Source organism: Lepus europaeus, chromosome 6 (genome assembly GCF_033115175.1).
Source record: "Lepus europaeus isolate LE1 chromosome 6, mLepTim1.pri, whole genome shotgun sequence".
Classification (NCBI taxonomy): Eukaryota; Metazoa; Chordata; class Mammalia; order Lagomorpha; family Leporidae; genus Lepus; species Lepus europaeus.
This window is the reverse complement of record NC_084832.1, coordinates 91,793,470-91,812,794: the sequence shown is the minus strand read 5'-3', so window position 1 is coordinate 91,812,794 and position 19,325 is coordinate 91,793,470. Positions and strand designations below refer to the sequence as shown.

Genomic DNA, 19,325 nt, shown 5'->3' with positions numbered 1-19,325 from the left:
ATCCGTGGCCCTTTTTAAGTCTCACACGTCCATGCTTAGCTGTGTAATAAAACCTAGATGTTCTCTTTCCCATTAGTTGTCTACTGTCAGCTTATTTGACAGACTCAAATTAAGGGAACGCAGAATCCCTACACCTAGAACCAGAGGCAAGGCCTGCCTTGCAGAGCCTCATGGGAAAGCTCTAAGACTGATCGTGAAGCAGGATGGGGAGAAGGCAGAGCCTAGGCCAAAACTGTTATTGGTTTCTTGCAAAAATGAGTGGGCCAGTAGGGCAGGTGCACTAAGCACAGAGTTGACTAGTTTGAATAATTTAGTGGGCTCAGGCTTTTGGGTTGGTTCCTTGTTGTCGGGTCCTTGGTCCTACAGTGGTTCTGGGGATAATTGGCTTGGTGTGTGAGTTTGATAAAGGACATTGCCAGGGTTGGTTTGTGGAAAGAGTCTTGCTTTCTTTAGGAAAGAGTAGGGGGTAATTTCTCCTGGATCAGGACCCCAGATGCCAGAGCATCAAGAATACAGAACATGAGAGAAATGCGGTCAGTTCTCCCCAGGAACAGTGCACTCGGCCACTGGACAGTGGCTGGGCTGAGAAATGAGCCTTCACTGGTCTGAGTGCCCGAGAGGCCGGGCCGTTTCCTGCAGTGCTAGCTCACTGCAGGCAGCGAGTACCCCGTGAACTGTGGCTGCGGTTCTCACGGCGACTCCAGGGATGCAGGCTCAGGCGTCTTCACACAGCATGCCAAACACAACCGTTCAAAACACGTGAAACCCAGACTGCACTAAGGGAGATATTGAAATGAAAGCAACAGTTCTTACGGCTCCATTCTGGGCTTCAGGAGATGCGCTTCCTATACCTAGAAAAGCAATCTTGAAAGTCAGGGCTTACCAGAGCCCCTTCATGACAGTGCTTGAAGCAAACCAGAATAGCAAAAAGCCCTTGCACTTGCATTTGGAAACCTGGTTGCATTCTAAAGCATGATGACCGGGTTGGCCTTGACTGACATGGATTCATAAGCTGCACTTCCACTGTACACCTCTAAAGGCTTCCAGGATGTTTTGTCTCACTAGTCCTGAGTAAGCAAGTTCCACTCACTGCATGTAACTGCAGGCTTTTATGAATGTCCACCACCCCGAGTCCTCTGGGCAGGTGTCCCCAGAAGGCGGATCCCCTTTTCAGTCTTACTTAACACTGAAAGCCCATCTCTGAATCTTCTGCATTTAGTTTAGAGTTTTTCTAAACTTTGCATTATCAGTGATTTTTATTTATTTGGATTTTTTTTAAAGATTCATTTATTTGGGGGCTGGCACTGTGGCACAGGGTGTTAGGCTGAGGCCTACAGTGCCGGCATCCCATATGGGCACCAGTTTGAGTCCAGGCTGCTCCATTTCTGATCCAGCTCCCTTCTACTGCACCTGGAAGGGCAGTGGAAGATGTCCTGGGTCCTTGGGCCCCATCACCCACAAGGGAGACCCAGAGGAAGCTCCTGGTTCTGGCTTCAGCCTGGTACATCCCTGGTTGTTATGGCCATTTGGGAAGTGAATCGGGATGGAAGATCTCTGTCTCTCCTCTCTCCCTGTAACTCTTTCAAATAAATAAATAAGTTTATTCGTTTACTTACTCAAAAGTCAGAGGGACATAAACATACACATAGAGGGAGAGCTAGAGAGAGGGAGATCTTCCACCTGGTGGTTCACTCCCCAAGTGGCCACAACAGACAAGTCTGGGCCAAGCTGAAGGCAGGGGCCAGGACTCTATCCTGGTTTCCTACATAGGTGGCAGGGACCCAAGTATATCTACCACCTTCTGAGTCACAGTAGCAGGGAGCTGGATCGGAAGTGGAGCAGCTGGGACTGAAACCAGTACTCTGGTATGGGATGCTAGTCTTGCAAGTGACAGTTTAAATCACTGCACCACAATGCTGGCCCCTGTCAGTGACTTTCAAATGTCACTGTATCGAGTCATGCACAGGGTATTTGTTGTGAATGTGATAGCTCACTCTTCTGACAGGGTTAGGACACGGTGCAATCAGGCACAGCAGGGAAGTAGTAACTGATGCAATTCTAGATCTTCCCAGTTCTGCCTTCAATTTCTCCATTTCTCTCCATCATCTTTAGGCTATGCTACATCATGCTGCTGCTGCCCACTGGGCTCCAACCATCATCCACTCAGTGTGATTATACCAAAAGAAATCAGATCCTACAGCTCCCTGCTTAAAACCTGCCAACGGCTTCCATTATACCTACACTCTGAAAAGCTCACTTATTCCAAAAGGTCGAGAAAGGTCGCATCTCTGTTGCCCATCTTCATTATCCCAAGGCAATCTCTGTCTCACAACACAGTTTCCAGCCTTTCACTCCCAACTCCCCCTTTCTCCCTACCCTTTTCCTGACTCTTCCCCACTCTTTTTTTTTTTTTTTTGACAGGCAGAGTTAGACAGAGAGAGAGAGACAGAGAGACAGAGAGAAAGGTCTTCCTTTTCTGTTGGTTCACTCCCCAAATGGCTGCTATGGCCGACGCACCACGGCCAGCACACCGCACAGATCCAAAGCCAGGAGCCAGGTGCTTCCTCCTGGTCTCCCATGCGGGTGCAGGGCCCAAGCACTTGGGCCATCCTCCACTGCCTTCCCGGGCCACAGCAGAGAGCTGGACTGGAAGAGGGGCAACCGGGACAGAATCTGGCACCCCAACTGGGACTAGAACCCGGTGTGCCGGCGCCGCAAGGCGGAGGATTCGCCAAGTGAGCCGCTGCTCCACCCTCTTCCCCACTTTTCCTTCAAAACATCTTTATCCTCCCGGAAGTGGCCCTTAAAGCCCCACCCAGGCTAGCCTTCCTTGGAATACATCCTATTTGACCTTGATTTTCCCCTTTGGTAATATTTTTTGGGAGGGTCAGATTTATTGATTTGATAGACAGAGAAGAGAGATCTTCTATCTGCTGATTCATTCTCTAAATGCACACAATGGCCAGGGCTGGGGTGACCAAAGTCAGGAGCTGGGCATTTAATCCAGGTCTTCCTGGTCTGCTGGAGGCAGGATCCCATTTACTTGAGTTACTTCTGCTTTCTCCCAAGGTCTACATTAGCAGGAATTGAAGCTGGAACTTGGTATCAAACCAAGGTATTCTGATGGTGTCTTAACTGGTGTCCTTTTTTTTTTTGGGGGGGGTAAGATTTTAATTAGAGAGAGAGGAGAGAGGGAGGGAGGGAGGAAGGAATGAAGAGAGAGAGAAAAAGAGAGACAAACAGACACACAGAGAGATTTTCTATCTGCTGGTTCACTTCCCAAATAGCCAAAACAGCTGGGGTTGAGCCAGGAGCCTGTAACTCTATCAAGATCTTTCACATGGGTTGTAGGGACCCAAAGAACTTGGACCATCTTCTGCCACTTTTTCAGGTGTATTAGCAAGGAGCTGCATGAGGAGTGGAGTAGCCAGGACTCAAACCAGCTCATTTGGGATGCCTGCATTGCAGGCAGTGGTTTAACTCACTGTGCTATAAACACTGGCTCCCTAATTGGCATCTTTGCCACTAGGCTAAATGCCTAAACCTGTTAACACTTCTTGCTCAAGTCCTGTCTTCTCTAGGTTTAAGTTCCATGAGGGCAGGGAACTCATGTGCAGGGTTTACCACTTCATTCCCAATGTGGGGAACCGCAGGCTGGCCACCTGTGAGAACCTCCTCATCTGCATAGCTTGCAGCAATCGGTCGACCACAAGTCCTACGAAAACAACCAGGTGAAACAGATGAAGTTGAGGCAGGACGGACTCTGCATAAACAACCAGGAAGAACCAAGTGAAACAGATGAACTTTTGACCTGAGGCTATACGCGCCCTTTCATCTGATTGGACGATATTAGCATAAAGGGACATTGGGATCTGGGTGGGCCCTCCTTTTCTCCTCTCCCTGCTTTCCTTCTGCCCCCACAAGTAAAAGTTCCTTGAGAACCGATGAACAGTGACCGTGTCGTGACTACGTTGGACCCTCACTGGCGAGGGTCCGACACCCAAAACCCCGCAAAGTGTAGAACAGAGTGCATACCCATGGATTTTTTTTTTTTTAATGAGTGAATAATTAAGTTTCAGATGTGCAATCTCACTGGCAGTCTTGCTCATACTTAGGTTAATGTGAAACAATGGAAGTACCAGGATTTACATGATATAAAATATGCAAGTGTATAATAATAAGGTATAGGTCATAAAGAGTTTAAGATAATATGACACAACAATGCCATGAGCAGGGAGAGGAATGCTAAGTTTTATTTTATTCATCTGCACTATTGTTTTAGGGAGTAAAACCTATTTGATCTTACAGTAACATATTTATTAAAATGTATAAAACAGCCTCCAAAAACGCTGAAAGGTATTTTTGCTTAATTAGTGCCAATACCCCAGTACCTGTATGGTACTTATTCTTCCTAAGAGGTGAGGGAATGGCTTTCACAGTGTGGACCCTGAGAAATCAACATATTTCCCTAGGAACCTCTCTCTGCTGATATATTCTCTTTCCCATCCCTCTTAAATTTCATCAGGAAAAATCTTAAATTTTGTTTTTCTAAAAAAAAAAAATCAAAGCTGCTTTTTCCTTCTTTTGCCCATAATCACACTCCACTGCAGAAAGGTTTGCACAGCTGTGCAGACTGGATGCACCAATGGAAATCCAAGGCTCTGGACAACTTCCAGTCCCTGGGAAGGTGACATCCCCGGTCTTAAGCTACAATCACTTTTTTTCACATCAAAGGGTATAAATGTAAGGTGATGGTTGGAAGAAATCTGATTTAGTGAACTGCTCAAGTGGAAAAATTTATTTTGAAATTTGAAATGAATCAATGTGAACTCCAACAGCAAAGGAGTGCATTGAAAAGTCTCTCTAAAACCATGCAAAAATAAGCAAAGTTGGGGCCAGTGCTGTGGCGCAGTGGGTTAAAGCCCTGGCCTGAAGCGCCAGCATCCCATATGGGCGCCGGTTCGAGACCTGGCTGCTCCACTTCCAATCCAGCTCTCTGCTATGGCCTGGGAAAGCAGTAGAAGATGGCCCAGGTCCTTGGGCCCCTGCATCCACGTGGGATGCAGAAGAAGCTCCTGGCTCCTGACTTCAGATCCGTGCAGCTCTGGCTGTTGCGGCCAATTGGGGAGTGAACCATCGGATGGAAGACCCCTCTCTCTCTCTTTCTGTCCCCCCCCCCACTCTGTGTAACTCTGCCTTATCAAATAAATAAATAAATCTTTAAAAAAAATAAGCGAAGCTAAATTTTTGGAAGCATTCTAGGGAATGAACAATGTGCCCACACCTTCCCCAAAGTGAATAGCACTGATACACCTAAGCCTCTCTTCAGGGAGAGTGGAGAGAAAATTTCCTAGAAAACTCACTGTCTTGAGGACATAATCCACACAGCATGGAGGAAGGTGTGAAGCTAGTTTAGGCACCTGAGTGCCTGGTCCAGCTCAGGGTTCTGGGCGTGGGCAGGTCGGGCAGCACTTGGGACAATGGAGGGGATCGGATGGTGCTCTTTTCTGTTAGACTTGGGTCCTCCTGCTTTGAGAAGACTTTGTGTATCTCAAGCTGGCGCCATGTTCCTCTGCCTCTTGGGGTGTGGGGTGTATACATCCTCCTGAATGACAGTTAAGAAACCCTTGTATGAGGCTGGCACTGTGGCATAGCGGGTAAAAGCCATTGCCTGCAGTGCCGGCATCCCATATGGGCGCTGGTTCTAGTCCTGGCTGCTCCACTTTCAATCCAGCTCTCTGCTGTGGCCTGGGAAAGCAGTAGAAGGTGGCCCTAGTCCTTGGGCCCTGTAACTGTGTGGGAGACCCAGAAGAAGCTCCTGGCTCCTGGTTTTGGATCGGCACAGCTCCAGCTCTCTGCCTCTCCTCTCTTTGTGTAACTCTGACTCTCAAGTAAATAAATAAATCTTTAAAAACAATTTGAGAATTCTTAAAAAAAAAAGGAAAGAAACCCTTGTAGGACAGTAAATCAGTTCATATAAACAAGTAATAATCAGATCAGCTGACATACCCTGCACCTCTTGTGAACTTCCACCTTTCTTGATTTCCACCACTGACTTCCTGTCACTCTTCCAAAAAACAACTTGCCACACTCTCACCAAATCCTTTGTGCTTCTCTGCAGAACTGGCTCATCTTCACAGGCAAATCCCAGCTGGCACCTCTTCTACCTCCAACCCTTCCAGGAGAAGAACCCCAGCTGCCAGCCCTCGGCTCCCAGTCTCCACTTCTTTGTCCCCTTCTCCAGGCACTGCCCCCTGTCTAGGCTGCAGTGGTCTCAGCTGGTGGTGGTGCTGCCCACCACACTGTAAATGCACAAAGACATGCGCTGATTCACAGCTGCCATGAGAACAGAGGAGGGGTAGGCAGGTGTCCTTGTCCATCTGTGCTGCCCTGACAGAGCACCATAGCCTGAATGCTTCTAAGCATCAGAAATTTCCCTCTTACAGTTCTGGAGGCTGGGAAGTCTAAGATCAAGGTGGTGGCAGATTCGGTGTCTGGTGAGGGCCCACCTCTTACAGAGGGCAACTTCTCACTGCACCTGTAAGTGGTAGAAGGGGCCAGGGAGCTCTCTGGGGTCCCTTATTTATAAGGGCACTAATCTTACCATGGAGCCCCATCCTTATGACTTAATTACTTTCCCAAAATCTCACTTCCTGATACCATCACCCTGGGATTAGGGTTCAACATTTTACTTAAGGGAGACACAAACATTCAGTCCATGGCAGGAGGTCACCACAGTTACTGTCCAGGGCCAGAGATGCTCTTTGATCTTGAAATGATCATCAGATTCCAACAAAGGACAGTGCATGGCCCAGGCCCTCCAAAAGTCTCTTCCAGTTTCTCAGCAGCTCAGGTCTGTGCACCCGCTTGGTTCTGGTTAGGGATGCTCCTTTTCCCACATGTCCCCTGCTCCACCTGACCACGCCTTCCTCCTCTTTTAAGAACTTAAATATCACTTCCTTGGAGAAGACTCTCCTTGACTCACTAGCGGGGGTTGTGGCCCTGTACTGTAATCTCTACCCTTAGCCGGCAGGAGTCTACTTGCTGGCTATTGAGCAATAGTTCTTGGTCATCAACTCTGAACTTGGGTGGACACCAGGAGGGCAAGAGAGGCAGCATCTGGCTTGCCTCTGTCTGTATCCACCGCATTCTCTGAGTGCTTGGCACACCCCAGGTTTGCCCCAGTTTTTCTCCATATTCCCTTCTCTGACACAATCCCATTTTCTGGTTTAACCCTGCCGAAGCATTTACCTGGAACCTCTGCCCCAACAAGTGTCCTGCTACCAGTTTTCCTTCTCCATTCACCTTACAGGACACTGCAGGCTCATTTTCCAAAACTGTTGTGATCCCAAAATTCCTTCTAGATCTAAATTTTATATTGACTCTCCAACAAGTATGCAATTAAGTCACAATTTCTTACTCTCATCTTCAAAGCTGTCTACAATTCAGCTTTCACCACCCTTCTCAAATTTTTCTCATCTTTGGTCCAAGTGCCTATCTGTCCACCATTTTCCACCTGCCCTGAATTTCCACATTTTTTTTGGATTTTTCCTCATTGGACTTCATGGGTACCTCTTCTTAGAAGCCAGCAGTAATTCCAAATGAAAGGAATCTCTCAGCTTTCTGAATTCCAGTGACATTTAACCTGTATCTATCTGGAGAGAGTTAAGTTTCTGCCTCCTGCTACTTTGTGCAAATGTAATATTCTTGACCACACTATACACTCCTGGAAGGTAAGACCCACACTGGTGTAACTGTCACCCGTGGTACCCACCAGTGTTAAACAAAAATATTATATGAAAGAATAAGGCTAATAAGCACTAATGTACTCTTTTTTATTGCACTCATTGGAAGAATTTAGATATTCATTCTAAAACATTTGATTTGTTAGAGGAAGCCAACTAATCAACAATACCAGTGGCCATCTGTTGTTTTAGGCCAATTTATTTGCAATTTATTTCCCCTTAAAGAGTTTTACTTAATAGATTATTGTTTGCAGGGTGATGAAAAGAAAACTCCTATATTAAATGCTCAAGAAAAATAGTGAAATGGTGAAATTGATGATGATGGTGTTAATAGAAATAGGAGATAATCACCCTATTGGTTGGCTGTTAAACAAATTGCAAAATTTGGAAGAAATAGATAAGGGTGGCAGAACCTAACTTAAAATTCACTTGGTGATTTCTACTCAATAAATGAGCAGTTGTTGAGTCTACTTCCTGTTCAACACAGACCACGTTAAGTGAAGGAATGGATTTACATGGCAGAGTAGGCAAATGAGAGCAATCCCACCATAAACCACAAGCCACATACTCAAAGCACAGGACCACAGCTCTAGGAAGAGAAAGCCACTGTGTCTACTGCGAAGGTATCACATCACTTCTTTTTGAAGCAAGCAAGTAAACGGACATCTTGTAAGACTTCTGGAGTCCAAAGGCAAACGCTTCTGAGTTAGAAACAGTCCACTGTCTGGATAAGAAGGGTCAGGGGCCCGGAGGTGGAACCGTGGCAGGTCTGTGTAATCCACTGCTTCTTCCTAATTTCTGAAAATACAGCCTTGGGGACAAGAAGACGATTGCCAAAGTTGTCTCATAGCTCCTATGCTCGTGAGATGTATTGTCCCATCGCTTTTCTATCCTGCTATGATGATGCTTCTGTCACTAAAATGCCATGGTTTCTGAAATAAAATCACATCCAACAAGTACTTGTAAGCCTGTACTTACCAAACCGTTTGACAACACATTAAACCCACTATGAGTAAAGATGAGTCACAGGAAGCTTTAGAGTTAAAAGAAAATGATTTCCAAACCATGCCCTTCTTGGGGGAAGTTCCCGGGGTCCAAAATTGTATTTTCTGATCTAAAGACTCAGGGATCCTCCAAGGAAGAACAGTTCTGATGGAGTTAGAAGGACAGGTCATAGGGCATAAGCAACTGTCTGTGCATGCATTTTCTCTCAATCAGTACTTAATAGGTTAAAGATAGCCACGAGGATGAATCATTTCTGTTTGAGGCATAAAACACATTGACACAGAAACAAAGACGCTTGGAAACTTCATATTCTTTGAACAATAAAAGGCCTTGTCTAGTCAACATTTGGAGTAATCTTTCCCAGGGGGATTATTACTATTTTAGAGGGATGAAAGAGTAGCATTCTCATGATACATTTTCCTTTGCTGAGACTAGAGAGACGTCACTTCAGGAGGCCACATTCTGGATGTATTAAGAAGTGTGAGCAAACAAGGAGACTGCCTCCGTTCTCACAGAGCCTCTCTCCACTGCAGAGATAGACTAACAACACTCACGTGGAGAATGAGTACCCCAACAAACCACCACTTCAGAAGAGATGCATCAACAGAAGGAGACTCTTGGAGAAAACTCAGAAGAAGATTAAACTTGCAAGATTTAGTTATTCTGAATTTCGGTTTGCAAGGCTTGGGGAAATGAAAGCCCTAGTAATTAACAGAGATTTTCAAACTCAAGGACAAGAGTCACATCAACATTTCATTATAACATAGTGCTTTTTTTCCCCCTGATTTCTGACTCAAAGAGTTATTAAAAATTGAGTTTAGAATTCCCAGTACTTAAACTACCCAGTCAACTGGAAAGAAAATGGGTTCTCAAAGCCAGAACTGACGAAACCTAAAAGCTATAAAGCTGGGGCTAGCTCTGTTTAGCTGTTAGGTTTATTTTTCCTCTGAAATGTGTTCTTGTGATCTCTCATTCTGCAGAACTAAAAAAAGAAAAAAAGTTGTGAACACACTGGCACCAGAGGGGCTGCAAAGCTACTTGCTGACAGTTGAAATCACGAAGCCGTTACCGTGCTCCAGCGCTTTCATGGGAAACCAGAAGAGGATGAGGGAGTGGACCAAGGCGTTGATGCAGTGACCCCAGAAAACCTGCAGGAAAACAAACCCAGGGAGTCAGGAGCGCCCGGAACTCGCGACCTCTGTGTAGCTCTCAACAGACGCGGCATTGTGAAGGTGCTGGCAGCGGGTGCACAGTTCTGTGAGGAGCACATCGTTTTTGAATTTTAAAATAAAATCCAACTCTTTCTCCATTTTTACAAACAAATGATTGGACTTACACCAGATAATATTACTTCAGTGCAAAGACCAAAACACCAGGGTATATCAAAAAAATTCATGGAAAAATGGCACTCAAAAATAAATTTATTTTGGTGTAAAAAAATTCTGAAATCCATGCATAGATTTTTCAAAATGTACATTTTTCACGAACCCTTTTGTAAGTATGGACTTCAAAATCTTTTTTGCACCGAAGCAAACATCTTTTCATTCCATTTTCTCATGAACATTTTGAAGTACCCTCAAATATATACACAACTGAGTATATGTAGTACAACACACAATCTATCCACATCTGAAAAACAAGCTATTAGTTTTCTTTATCATCATGAGAGACAACATTTTATAGTCATCCAAAAGTGGCATTAGGTCCAAACTGTTAATAAGAGATTGAAACTGTCACATATAAATTCTCAATAGCATTCTCTTTTATCTTTGAAAATCTCTTTATTCAGAGGCTGGCACTATGGCGTAGCGGGTTAAAGCCCTGGCTTGAAGCATTGACATCCCATATGGGTGCCTGTTTGAGTCCCGGTTGCTCCCCTTCTGCTCCAGCTCCCTGCTAATGCACCTGGGAAAGCAGCAGATGATGGCCCAACTCCTTGGGCCCCTGCACCCATATGGGAGACCTGGAGGAAGCTCCTGGCTCCTGACTTCAGATTGGCTCAGCTCTGGCCATTGCAGACATTTGGGGAGTGAACAAGCAGATGGAAGACCTCTCTGTAACTCTGTCTTTCAAATAAATAAAACAAATCTTTAAAAATTTTTTATTCATTTATTCCATTAATTTTGGAGATTTGGGTTAATATTATTCACATTAAAATTCTTTTTTTTATTTTAATGCTTGAAAGTAACTAAAGAACACAAACTTTAGTTTACTCTAAGGTTTCATTAATGCATTTCAATCATCTGTTTAGCCACTGAGATGACAAAACTGTTACAACTAGATTTCATGTATTGTGAATTTTTCAGATGGTTCTGGGAGTTATCACACATCTAATCCTAAGGAGAAGTGGGATAGGGGAAAATAATAAGAAACATTATGATAAGACAATGCAATATTCTTCCATTTTAAACATCCATTTCTCCCCACCTATTTCCTGATCTCTCTACTAAAACAAAACAAAACAAAATCTTCAAAGTGCCTGCAAATAAGTCTTGGTAGACTTGGTTCTGCTTCCTTTGGCATTGGTCCAAATGGTCTTTGAATTCAAACTCTATAGACAACAGATTTATGTAAATTATGCAGAGAAAATGGATCTTGTTAATAGTTTGTGTGTGGAAGATGGTGGAACCATTAGGATGGGTCCCTTTTATTTATTTATTTTTCCCAGTCTCAGATATGCTTATTGCACCTGCCTAAGGATAAGGTGGCTGGGAAGGATGACTGTCGGTAATATCTGGCTTGGAAGGAAGGCTTCAGAGATTGTGTTTGCTGTGGACCTGCGAGCTGTCTCCCAACGTCATCACTCCTAAGCTCCAGCACATGGTGAACACAACCAGTCTTGTAACTGAACTTGGCAATGGACCTGTGTTTAAACCGCCTAATTCTCTCCTGCACATAAACCTAAGACAGAAACATGGTCATGCAGCTGTTCTCACATCTGGACTCTTTTGCAGGTGAGCCACACGACTTCCCTTTGAGCAGGTGGCCCTGAGCTCTTTGGGGGCTCTGCGACAGGACCCCTTTGCCATGTGAGAGACTGAGTGAGCCCCTTTCACACACAACCCAGCTTCTGCTTGGGTCTTCTCGGGATTGCCTGTACAAGGTAGAGCATCCCAGATGCCAAAATTCAAAATACTCCAAACTCTTAAACTTTCTGAGGGCTGACATGATGCCATAAGTAGAAAATTATATTCCATGAAACTTTATTTCACGCACAAAATTCTTCAAAGTTCTGCACACAATTACCTTTGGACTTTCATGTACAAGGTGTACATGAACATAAAGGGATTTTGTGTTTAGACTTTGGTCCCATCTCCAAGATACCTCACTATGTATATAAATGCAGATATTCCCAAATCTGAAAAAAAAATCTGAAATCCAAAATACTTTTGGTCCTAAGTATTTTGGATAGGAGATGCTGAACTTGCACACCTGTTTTGTCTAGATGCTTTCTCTTTTCCTACTCTCATCAGAAAAAAACAAAACAAAAAAAAAACAAAACAACAACAACAACAAAAAAAACCTGCATGACTGGCATCATTGATCCTTGTGGTTTTATCTATTCAATTTTACTACTTTGAGAAACATCTTTTTTGAAGGAAAGGGAGAGGGAGGGGGTAGGGGGAGGGGAGGGGGAGGGAGGGAGGGAGAGAAAGAGAGAGAGAGAGAGAGAGGTCTTCCATTTGCTGATTAACTCACCAATGCCTGCAACTGCCAGGGCTGGACTAGGCTGGATTTGGGTCTCCCACATGGGTGTCAGGGACCCACGTACTTGAGCCATCACCTATTGCCTCCTAGGGAAGCAGGAATTGGGAGTGAAGCCGGGACTTGAACTCAGGCAGTGTGATATGGGATGCCACCACCACATGGCATCTTACGTGCTGTGTCGAACACCTGCCCTTGAAATCCTTTCTTTAAGGTGCAATTCCAGCAACAGATAAGCTCCCAGCCGGCCTCAGGTCTGCTGTCTGAAAGCATATGGGGTCTCTACGGGCTGATCTTAAAGGAACCAGGCTATGGGTGTTGCTGCCCTCACAGGGTCTGGCAGCCAAAGCCAAGAAGAGGGCAGGAGCTGACTGACTGGAGCTGGGAGAGCCAGCCCCACATCCGGGACCCCTTTCCCCAGAAATGCATCACTGACTCCCTGGGCTTGCTGCCTGGAAGGGGGTGCACACTGCTTCTAAAATGCTCCTCACAGTCGGATGACTGGAGCTGACCCACAAAAGACAGCCGCATACACCCTTCTCGGGGGGCCGCTCTGTAGCCCCTGTGGATACCTTTGTGTTGAAGCCTTCGGCGTTCTGGGTGATTTTGTAGAGCTGTGGAAACCTGAGCATGCTCTCCTGAGTGCAAGACCTCTCGAAGATCCCCAGGGTGAAGGGCGGCAGGGCGGTGAAAATCTGCGTGGAGAACAATGAGCTATTAAGTGAGGCCCTTCCGAGCCACACAGCTCCAGTGTCTCAGGCCCGAGGAACGATGACTTCATTTCCAGTCAAGTCCGAACCTGAGACTCAGTGATTCACAACTCCCCAGACAAAGAAAACAAATGAAAGACCTTTTCTTACCGTTCATCAGTGCAGAACGAATACACGGCCACTAAAGCCAACATCATACATTTCTGATGAGCCAAGAACTCTTGGTAAATGAACAAGTACCTTCCTTTGTAAAAGGGGCAGTGGTGGGTTTCGGGTGGTGATGCTGTGCTCCGTTAGCGGAGCCTCCCATCCTGATTTTCCTATTCAAGGTGAAGGAGGGATGGGCCAGGCACTGTGATGAGTACCAGGAACAGAGATCTTTATAAACTCGAGAGGGAAGAAGCAAAGGAAGCAGGGCTTTGGCCTCTGGGAACTGCAAGGCCGGGACAGGGGCCAGCAGGGCAACAGGTTTATCAGTAGATAAAAAAAATAAAATGAATAAATAGAAACACAGTGCACTGCAAAATTATTCATGGGGGAGGGCAGGCAAGGTGGAGAAGAGAAAGACCGTCACCAAGGCACGTGACCTCTAGGATTTGGTAGTGATGACGGACACGTGTGCGAGGAAGCATGCCCTGACAAAGGACCACCCCTCACAAAGCTCCAGGCACTTATGACCACACACACACACACACACACACATATATACATTTTTTTTTGGTGGCTGGAGGGCGGGGTTCTAAGACACACAAGATGGCAGCTGGAGGAGAGCCTGGCGCGAGCCAAGGATAGGTGAGAGACTGGATAATCTTCCATGACAACTGCATTCTTGGACACAAAGTGCCTTCTATGACTTGGACTATTTTTTGACATTGAAACGTTTTATTTATTTATTTTTAATTGACATGCCATTGCATATATTCATGGGTATGGTTGATATTTCAATATATGTATATAATGTACAATGAGCAAATCAGGATAATCAGCTCAGATATTTATCATTTCTTTGTACTAGAAACATCCTAAGTCCTTTCTTCTAGGGGTTTTAAAATTCACAATACATGATGGTTACCTAAGAGTCACCCTGCTGTGCCACAGAGCACTAGAACCTAACCCTCCTAACTGCTGTGTGGCCCTGGGGGTCGTCCTCCAATTTGGTTCTGGGCACAGTTCCCAGGGCCTGGACCACTCACTGCTCTGAGCACCCATCAAATCCAGATCCACAAACCCAGCAAGCTTGCAAAGCCTGTGGGAATCAGATGTGCCTCTCAAAGAGAACCTTGAACTCACACCACTTATTTGGAGAGTGAGTATCTGGCCAGAGAAACACGCCTTCCCAAGTCTGCAAGGATCTAGCTAGCAGAGACGTGGTGATTGAGGCCAGGGAAGCTCTCCCGCACCCACTTCAGCCCCGGGCAGACAGGAAGCAGCCCTGGGATTTCCACAAGCTGCACAGATTTCAGGAAGAAATCGACGCGGAGCTGTTGTACTCGCTTCCCTCCCAGTCACAGAAGCTGGGTGTTCTACGGCAAGAAGGAGGCGCCCCATCGAACAGATCAGAAGTTCCACACGCTTTTTGAGCTCATGCCCTCGCCTCCGTTGCTCTGCATTGGTGCATACATGTGCTGGCTTTTTTCTTTTCCTTTTTGAAGAACTTGACTCTCTCCTTCCACCCACTCCCCATCCACCCCCACCCAGCATCTCTGGGCTGACAGTGAAGTAGGCTCTACCATCTTTCCCCCTGCTTACGGCACCCTGTACGCACAAACACTGATTGGTGCAGGAGCATCTGTTTTGCAGAAGAGGGGATATTACATGCATGTTTCTTCATCATACTCTGCCTGCTAAACTGTCCGTCATGGAAAGCCTTCTGAGCTCACTGGTCTCAACATTAATGTGGTCTTTCTGATGTCCACATAATAATTCATAGTATGGATGGACCCAGTCACTTGCCCACTGCACTAACACACATTTTGGTTCCAATTCTTCATTACCACAAACACTATGGAATAAACATCTATAATATATTACAATAAATGTACTTTTTAAAAAAAATTTCTGTGGGGTAGTTTGGTCAAAGAATTCATGTAGTTTTACTTGTACTAGACACTGTGTGGTTGCTTTCAAAAAAGGTTTAAATCATTTACCTCTCCCCTCACAAAGGAATAGTAACATCAGCCTAGTTTCCTAGGAGTCAGAGTTATACTGGTCTTGGTTATTACTCAGTCTGAAAAGTTAAAGATATTAACTCATACTTTTAAAAATGTGCACTTCCCTGGCCATTGGTGAATGCGACCATGTTTTCACATATTTATTGGTTATTCATGAAACCTCTTATCAGGTCCTTTGTCCACTTACTGTTCATGCTTTACCCACTTTCCAAGACTTTGTGGATTAGAACAGATGTCTACTTGGTTTGTGTTATAGAATTTCATCCAAGAGCCCTCTTTGTCTATCAGTTTTTTTTTAATGGCTTCTTTTGCTGTATGAAAGTTTTAAATTTTTAAATGGTGAAGGATAACTTCTGAGTGTCCAGCCACAGTTTCAGAAGTTTCCATTCCCTGAAACGCACACGTAGTATGTGCTCAATCATTGTAGAGCAGTCTGCATATTTATCCCAAACAACCGCGTAACTCTGACCTACTCAGGAAAACTTCAAAGCCTGCAAGTCAACAATTTCTGGTCTCCCTTTGTTCTATGAAGGTGAGGCTGCAGAGCCCCTGTCCCTGAGGTGGGGGGGTTAGAGGGGCTTCTCCAGCTCATTGATTCACCACCACTCACTTCCAGGGCACCAGCATCCATAGGAAGGTGACAGGCACACGGCCGTGAGTGATGCAGGTCCTGGCTGACCAACGCAGCCTCAGAGGCATCCAAGGGCACATGTTTGACCTTCTTAACCTGAAAGGCACACAGGGCCAAGGACAGGCTGCTGCGTTCAATCCCCAGCATGCAGCATCCTGGCTGCTCATCAAAGAGGGCTGAATATGTGGGTGCTTTGGATATCTAGTTACTAATGTGTACACAGCCTCATTGCTTGTTATAGCATAGTATAACACGGATAATCCGATCCATGATGGCTGCTTCAGAAAGAAAAACCCCACAGGGCAGAGGCTGCTGGAGTCAGGGTCTGAAGCACGGGGTAGTGCACAGCTCAAGAGGCCATTCTGAGGTCTCCAAGGTATTCTGCTACAAGCTCATCAGTTGTTCCTGTCAGTGAAACCAGATGCAGGGACGCTAAGCAGCTCCTGAGTCACTTTAGCTTATAGTTTATATATATTCCTAGCCTGTGAATTCATTACAGTCAAGTAATGAAAAAAGAACTTGAAAATCATGAAAAATACCAAATAAGCTGATTACCATTCTCCACGGTGGCTGGAAGTCAGAATTCATTATTTTAGCACTACCAGTGGAAGAACACATTCTTCCACAAGGACAGATGCTTCTTTTAAGGAGGACAAAAATGACACTCGATCCCATGCTGCACATTTGTATCTATGTTTAAGAATTCAAAAGTCAAAATATGAAGTGCAATGAGTTCAGATGTAATTCAGAAATTTTTACTTGAGCTAAAAACATGAAAATGTTGTGCAAGCATTTAGTAAAGGGGTAACAAGGGTCTATTATCAAGATATATGGGTTAATAATTTCATGGGGTTATTCAAGAATGATCTGCTATGATTGAAACCATGTGTGGAGCGTTTGGGCTTCTGCAGGATGTGTCGCAGCAACAAAGGCCCTAAAGATGTATTTGTGCTGCCTGCTAAGTACACAGATGATTGACTTACACACACTTCCCAGACATAAACAGTGAAGGAATGTCCCTGAAGTTCTGCATGCCATCAGATAGAGAGGGAGAAGGCTTACCACATTGTACAAGCCGATGCACCAACGTTCGAATAAAATCTGCCCAGAAAATCCATTAACAAAGGCGAACCAGAGCTGAAAGAGAAGAAAGTTCATGAAGCTTTATATCAATATTGACCTCAGTGTTGCCATTCACTGAAAAAAGTCATGGGGAATGTGGCCGACCAGCTGGACACAGCTGCTAAGGAATAGTGAGCCACAGGACCATAGAGAGCAGTTATTCTTTTGTAGGATGTTAAGTGCCTGATATCACAAACATCAATACAGGACAGAAAATTTATATTTAAGGCACATCAATTTTAAGAGGTAATATGCATATGTTTACACAAAAGCAACTTGATTTTTCTCAAATATGCTTTGCGTCAACACTTTCTCATTGATTGGAAGATCAATGCACATTTGTTCCATAAAGTTGATTTGAGAAATATTATTTGTCTTTGTAGGGCTTCCAAATAAATAAAAATATGAAGTCGACAACAACAACAACTCATCTGTTGGTCAAGTGTGTTTTAAGGTCACGAAGTATTGACCCTCTTTGACTGGAGGTCTGTGAAGGTCCCAACACACTAGCATGAAAGAAACATACTCAAGTCACCTTTTGGAGTAGATAGGATGAATAGAAAAATAAAATGTTAGACTACTATTCATACTTTCAAGCAGTCTATAATTCTACTTGCTTAGGCAAGACTGACATAAAAATGGCTACAGAGCAAAGTTGCCAAGATCATAATGAGTGCCAAATGACAGGGGAGTAAAACAATTTTAGAGAATAACATTTCACTCAGGTATAATCAGGAGAAGCCATGGAAGCAGTAAGAGGGAGTAGAATGGGGGTGAGCAATGAGGAGGATGGACAGAAACCTTAGAAGTGGGCAAATATGGAAACAAGAAATACAAAACACTGGTGCTTGCATACAACGAGACAGAATTCCAGTGATATGGGGTAAACTTTAACATACTCCATACAAATCACAGAATCAACTCTCATGGTATATACAATGACAGACTAAATCAGTTTCTGTGGTAGAAAATAATTGGCAATGGAGAAAGCTACACCAGGATAACACCGGGTTGAAATCAACGCTGGCATTGCAATGAACTGTGTCAGGTTTTTCAAAATCAGTTTCTTAACTCCACCAGTCCAAGCTTCTTGAGACAGGAATTGTTCTCTATGCTGCTCTGTACACAACTATATCTAGTGTGATACTCAGTACAGAGACTCACCACGTCCCAGCAGGATCAAATTAAACGTGTCAATTCAATTGCTAGATGGAAGTTTTCCTTAAATAGAGCTTTCATCATTTCAATCCCCAATTCCATAAACTACTAGTGCTCCCTCCTGAATCCAAGATAAGCATGTTCGCTTTCAGAGATCCTCCCTATTCATTTTAAATTTCAATTATCCTCCCATGGGGTTCCAAAGAGGCCTGGCTACTGAGTGAAGAAATACTGGAGGGCAACTAAGAACCAGAGGTTTGTGCAGCGTTCTGCACTCTTACAACATCTGTTCAAGTAGTAAGCTTCCCCAAAGCCACAATCTCAACTCACCTGCTTCTTACTACTTGAGATCTCAGCAATTAACACTTGAACCAAACTAACAATGCAATGAGGGCCTAGATTCAAGTGTGTTTGTAAATTGTTTCAATTTTTTTAAGATTTATTTTCTTTATTTGAAAGACAGAGTTACAGAGAGGTAGAGGTAGAGACAGAGAGAGAGGTCTTCCATCTTCTGGTTTACTCCCCAGATGGCCGCAATGGCCAGAGCTGCACCGATTCGAAGCCAGGAGCCAGGAGCTTCTTCTGGGTCTCCCATGCGAGTGCAGCAGCCCAAGAACTTGGGCCATCTACTACTGCTTTCCCAGGCCATAGCAGAGAGCTGGATCAGAAGAGGAGCAGCCGGGACTAGAACCGGCACCCATATGGGATGCTGGCACTTCAGGCCAGGGCTTTAAACTGCTGCACCACAGCTTCGGCCCCTCAAATGTTTTAACTTAATTTTCCCACAACTGTATGATATATCTGAATTTTCCCATTCAAACAATTGAAAGCACACTGACAGCCAGTGAGAATTTTATTTAATTGCATATTCCAGTTAATTTGCCATGTGGAAGGTGATACAATAGAAATATTTCTACTGTTTTCTCCTCCCTCTCATCAATTGAAAACAGTCCAAAAAATTGAAAACAAAAAGAAAAAAGGAGGGTATACTATTTTCAATAACAATGAAACAGCCTTTATCAAAACTATGTACGACATAGAATGATGTTGATAAATATAAGACCAGATCAAATCAAGG

General features: G+C 44.5%; 1 protein-coding gene across 1 annotated transcript in view; it reads right to left on the bottom strand.

Moving 5' to 3' along the window:
* The window catches only part of ATP8A2 (ATPase phospholipid transporting 8A2), a 515,416-nt gene that overhangs the window by 14,739 nt on the left and 481,352 nt on the right, over positions 1–19,325 (bottom strand). Inside the window, exons 28-30 of the mRNA XM_062195192.1 lie at positions 17,030–17,104; positions 13,028–13,150; positions 9,820–9,898 (exon numbers count right to left, since the gene is read on the bottom strand). Of these exons, the coding sequence (XP_062051176.1) occupies positions 9,820–9,898; positions 13,028–13,150; positions 17,030–17,104 (277 nt within the window). The remainder of the gene's footprint in view (positions 1–9,819; positions 9,899–13,027; positions 13,151–17,029; positions 17,105–19,325) is intronic.